This window comes from Oreochromis aureus, linkage group 17, assembly GCF_013358895.1.
Source record: "Oreochromis aureus strain Israel breed Guangdong linkage group 17, ZZ_aureus, whole genome shotgun sequence".
Taxonomy (NCBI): domain Eukaryota; kingdom Metazoa; phylum Chordata; class Actinopteri; order Cichliformes; family Cichlidae; genus Oreochromis; species Oreochromis aureus.
The window spans coordinates 20,971,531-20,976,699 of NC_052958.1; the positions used below are offsets into that span (position 1 = coordinate 20,971,531).

At 45.5% G+C, this 5,169-nt stretch overlaps 1 protein-coding gene across 1 annotated transcript; it reads left to right on the plus strand.

Annotated features, from left to right (window-relative positions):
* Nucleotides 1–382: 382 nt before the first annotated feature.
* LOC116312825 (putative nuclease HARBI1) lies at nt 383–2,071 on the plus strand. The gene is made up of 4 exons (XM_031730324.2): nt 383–388; nt 470–619; nt 927–1,754; nt 1,871–2,071. The coding sequence occupies exons 1-4, from the start codon at nt 383–385 to the stop codon at nt 2,069–2,071; spliced, it is 1,185 nt and encodes a 394-aa protein (XP_031586184.2).
* The last annotated feature ends 3,098 nt before the right edge of the window (nt 2,072–5,169 follow it).

Consider the following 5,169-nt stretch of genomic DNA (forward strand, 5'->3'; position numbering starts at 1 on the left):
TGTAATTGGTCCTAGCTGTGTTTCCCTACTGTCTCCCGTTCCCTGATTACTAAACTGCGTCCACGCCGCCAGCACTCCTCTTCACAGCTGGATTCCAGGATTTCAGAGCATCCAGCTGTGGTGAGTGATGGAGACACTTTCTCTGCTCCCTCAGTAATCAGGACTGTTTATTGAAAATCAGAGAACATAAAAGACTGTTTTTCACCTGCCTGTTCTGAACCTGGACATTAAAGACTGCTCGCTTCAAGGACATTAATCCCAGTGTCAGCCAGCCAATAACAGCCTGTGTTTTTCAGCTCTTTAGGAGTCAGAAATGATAAAGACAGATGCTGTGTCCCAATTCAGTGACCGCACGCTTCGGAGTACGCTCCGTACGCGTACTATGACGGTGCGTACTATAAGTACGAGAAGTGCGGAAGTGAGAGGCCCGTGAAATGGGACGGTCTACCCTTCAAATTTGCGTCACCAGCTGTGCCTGCCCGTACCACCCCTCCTGATCAGCAACATGGACACAGACCACGTCCTCGCGTGTGTAATTTCCCTGCTAATGGAAGAGCCCCAACAACCCACCCGTCACAGACGAATGATCTTGTTGCGACTACGAGACAACCACGTGCAGGTACAGTGACAAATTCATGTCGACATTCCGCCCCCCTGAGATATTTGACGTGTGTACTTGTGTACTAGCGTAACACCCTGATATATGCCACTGTAGATGTGAGTCCCAAATAGGAGTGTGTGCGCCCGCAGCCAGCACACTCCAGCAGTACAGCCTAGGACATGCCACACAAGAGCAATTAACCAAAAACCCAAATAATGTCACCACAAGTACAGTGTCCACTGCCTGCGAAAATAAGAACAGCAACAGTCAGAATAATAACTAGAATAAAACAGTGTCTGTCATTTCCTGTGTTTACCTTCACCAGACCAGGGCCCTGTACTGCAGGATCAACCTGAGTGTCCCAGTCCTGGACAGATTCTACAACAATGAGGACACCAGGCCTGATTTCCCCCTCAGCAGGGAGTCCGTGACAGCGCTGCTGAATCTACTGAACCAGGATCGGAGACATGGTTGGGGTGCCCCAATCGAGGCCCTTGTGTTCCTCTTCTGGCTGGCAAGTGGAGCAGCCTACAGGGTCGTGTCCAGGGTGTTCGCAATACCCCGTTCCACTGTCCACCACATCGTGCACAGGGTCACAGAGGAGGTGGTGACCACGCGCCATCAGGTCATCCACCTCCCACGGACCCCAGAAGACCAAGATGCCATGTCCAATGGGTTTGTACAGCTGGCAGGCCACAGGGCCTTTGTGAAGGCTGCTGGTGCAATTGACTGCTGCCATGTCCGCATCAATCCCCCCAGCGGCCCTGACGGTCAGTGCTACAGGAAGTTGTTACCATCCATAATCCTGCAGGCGGTTTGTGACCGTCAGGGCCGTTTCATTGATACATATGTGGGCTGGCCGGGGTCAGTGCATGACTCCAGGGTGCTCCGCAACAGCCCACTGTATCGGCAGGCCATTTACCCTCCTCCAGGGCACTTCATCCTTGCAGATGGAGGGCACCCATGTCTCCAGCATCCACTCCCCCTCATCACTCCCTACAAGAGCCCTGTCCAAGGTGTGGGAGCCCTGTGCTTTAACTCCCATCATTCCAGGGCGTGCTGTATTATAGAGCGTGCCTTTGGAATGATCAAGACAAGGTTCCGGGCTATCTTCCTCCAAGCGCAGGAGGTGCACCACACCTTTGTGCCACATGTAAGTCAGTAGGATACATAAGCAGTGTTTCAATAATAATCATCATGATATAATGGGGACTACAGTATATGTTCGTGTATTAATACGTTATTTACAAGACAAAACATCTGTTTCAGGTCATAACAGCATGTGCCATCCTGCACAACATCTGCCTCGGTGTCGGGGATGTTGTGGCCCCGGAGGATGAGCCCGAGGACGACGTGCAAGATGAGGGGGAGGCTGGTTTGGAGGCAGGCAGTGGTGCTCTCTGGCGGGATCGGCTATCTGCAGAGGTGTCTGCCTTGGAGGGGGTACCCCTGGACCACGATTATTGTTAGAAGGCAGTTATGCTGTTTGTAGTGCATTGTTAGAGTGCTAGAATATTACGTGTGACATCCATATTAACAGGATTGTGTGCACTTTGTCCTTGCATCTTTCTCCATACATTTCAGGGACATGGCAGCTGTCAGTTACACCAGCCCTGCAAACCCAAGTGATGAGATGATGTGGTGGACAGTGGAAACGAGCACCCCCGAATGACTCCCGGCCACCAAGCTGGAGATGCTCCACTCAGTAGCTGGAAACGCAAACCAAGGGTCTCACTTGAGGCACCTCATTCCTTTCTGTGGTCCTGGTCCAGCAGATTGAGCAGTACTGCCTGACACTCCCTGCTCAGCCACATAACAGGCCTAGTTAACAGTGCCTGTGCATAATGGGACACTCAGGTTGATCCTGGACTGGAGTGATGAGTCCTAGTGAATGATTGTCATGTTGTGTTTGGGTGTCTTGTGTCATTATTTTTAAGTCCACATTAGGGCTGCCATGATTAGTCGACTAGTCAAGATTACGTCAACTATCAGAATCGTCAATGACTAATTTAATAGTCGACGCGTCGTTTGAAGCTTTGTAAGATCCCAAAAGATAAGTATTAGGATTTAAGAGTGTAATAACGGACTGAAACAGAAGATGGCAGCACAGCATGGACAAGGATGTCAGCTGCTGTTAAATCTCGAAGAAGAAGAAGGAGCTGCGCGGCCCTGCTCAGTTTTCAACAATGGCGGCAGCTAATTAGTTTTAATATTACTCTTATTATTCTTTCTGGGTCACAAAATAAACGTTTAACATATTTTCAGGCGAGAATGTAGCTGTGTAAACCTCAAATATCTGCTCAGTTTATCAAGACACCGCATATATTCAAAAGCACTCCGACGTTTTCGGAGACATCTGTTACCCACCAGCTCGATAGCTAGCCGGGGGCAAGGCTCACTAGAGCCCGTGAGAACACTGGACTCCCGGCAAATCGTTTTCAACCTCACCGCCGTCTTTCGCTACTCACTTATAAACATTATATATAAGTGACTTAGATAACTTAAAAATGTTATTGTTTGGCCTTTTTTCAGTGTTTTATTTGTTCCTGAATAAATCGGTTTGGCTGAGATTAAAGTTGTAGTTTTTACACAGCTGAATAAACGTCAAGCAGACAACTGATTATCAGACGTGTGAGATGCTTGAAAATATACTCCAGTGTCCTGTTATATTTTAGATAGCAAGGAGCAGACGGCTGAGTTTATTAAACTCCAACGAAACAATCTGCAAATTTCATAAAATATCATCTTGTCTTTATTTTTAGTTAGCACATACCTTAAACACTTAAAGCTGTAAGCTAATGATAGTTATATAAGAGCAGATGCATGCTGGTGCAATAAGCTGTACGTTGTACGTCCAGTGGATGCATGATCTGATTAGTCGACTAATCGGAAAAATAATCGGTGACTAGTCGACTATCAAAATAATCGTTTGTGGCAGCCCTAGTCCACATATATATATATATATATATATATATATATATATATATATATATATATATATATATATATATATATATGTGAAGAATATGATTTCCTGTGTGGTATTGTCTTTTCTATTTCTGTTTCAAATGTCTTTGTTCTTCTGTCACTGTTAGTGTCATTCATTTCACCTAAATATTCCTAATCTCCACATTACACTGATCAGATGGAGATGCCTATTCCCTTGGTTTAGCTAAGAAATTAGTTAAACTATAAATTTCAATAGAATATAGAATGCGCTAATGTTGCAAAAATAATGGTAAACGCATCCAAAAATTCAAGAAAGAACCATTAACTGCTATATTAAATGTATGAAAGTTAATTTAAGAAAACAAAAAGTGAACTTCCAAATGGTACATCCATGAATGCAGGAATAAGGTAATAAAATAACTTATACCTAAAAGGAAATCTATAGGCCAAGTTTGAAATGCAAATTTATGTGAATAAAATGATTGACCGACTGAAAAATAATTTCCCATTCCAAGTTGGTGTCCCATGGAGTGCTGACACCCCCCTAAAATCAGTGGTACTGCAATGAAAATTGTAACTGATGATATTTCATAACAGAACACAAAATAATAAGAGAGCAAAAAAGATGTTTTATATAAAATAAGATTTTTTTTTATTTGTTGGAGTTTTTTTTCCAAGTGAAGGGATATTGTCACCTAACAATCCCTTAACACTAGAATTACTGAGCCTTTTTTCCCTGGTGCAAGTCCCTACTACTAGATTTACTGGCCTGCGCAGATTTGCGTAAATTCCCCCCGACCTTAACACCTCTTGGCACCCCGCTGAGATTTTCACAGGTCGTCAGCTCCATTGTTCTCCTGCTTTTGTTGTGCAAACACACCCTCCCCCAACCCCTAACCATGAGAGATTCAAGTTTTTCCTTCCCTGCAAGGCTGCTTTCCTTCCTTACCTGCCTGCATGCCTGTCCATAAACATATGGACAGGCATGCACAACAAAAGCACAACAAAAGCTGTAGTAGAAACAAGCTGACGACCTGTGAAAATCTCAGCAGGGGTGCTTAACACCTCGGGACTTGCACCAGAAAATAAAAAAGCCAGTAATTCTAGGGGGTATTGGGTTTAGGGAAGTTACGCAAATTTGCGCAGGATAGTAAACCTAGTGTTAATAGGGTGCGCCAGGTCTGTCAAGCATCCTCCACTGCCGCCTGACCCAACAGTTGACAGCTCAGCCCCTCTCTTTACCCAAGTGCCCAGAACATGTGGCCACAGAGCTGATGATACAATTACAAAATAGATCATCATCCTGTGGCCTAGAGTGTCATGGTGCCACGTGCACTTATGGACGCCCTTATGTTCGAACATGGTGTTTGTTATGGACAAACTGTGGTTTGCACAGAAGTCCAGTAACAGAACAAGGTTCTAGGGTTCAGATGTGGCAGGCAGTTACTTCCAATCACGCCCCTCCAGGTCTCACTGTCTTGCCCACATGAGTGTTGAAGTCTCTCAAGCACCCCGCCCAAGGACTCCAAGAAGGCCGTGTACTCTGAACCGTCATGTGGCACAAAAGTGCAGACGACAGTCTTGCTGTAGCAAGACTCTTAACAGGCACCAACAGAAGG

Coding starts and splice junctions, on each gene's coding strand:
- LOC116312825 (XM_031730324.2), top strand. Junction 620..926: donor TACGAGACAACCACGTGCAG/GTACAGTGACAA, acceptor TACCTTCACCAG/ACCAGGGCCCTGTACTGCAG. Junction 1,755..1,870: donor ACCACACCTTTGTGCCACAT/GTAAGTCAGTAG, acceptor CATCTGTTTCAG/GTCATAACAGCATGTGCCAT.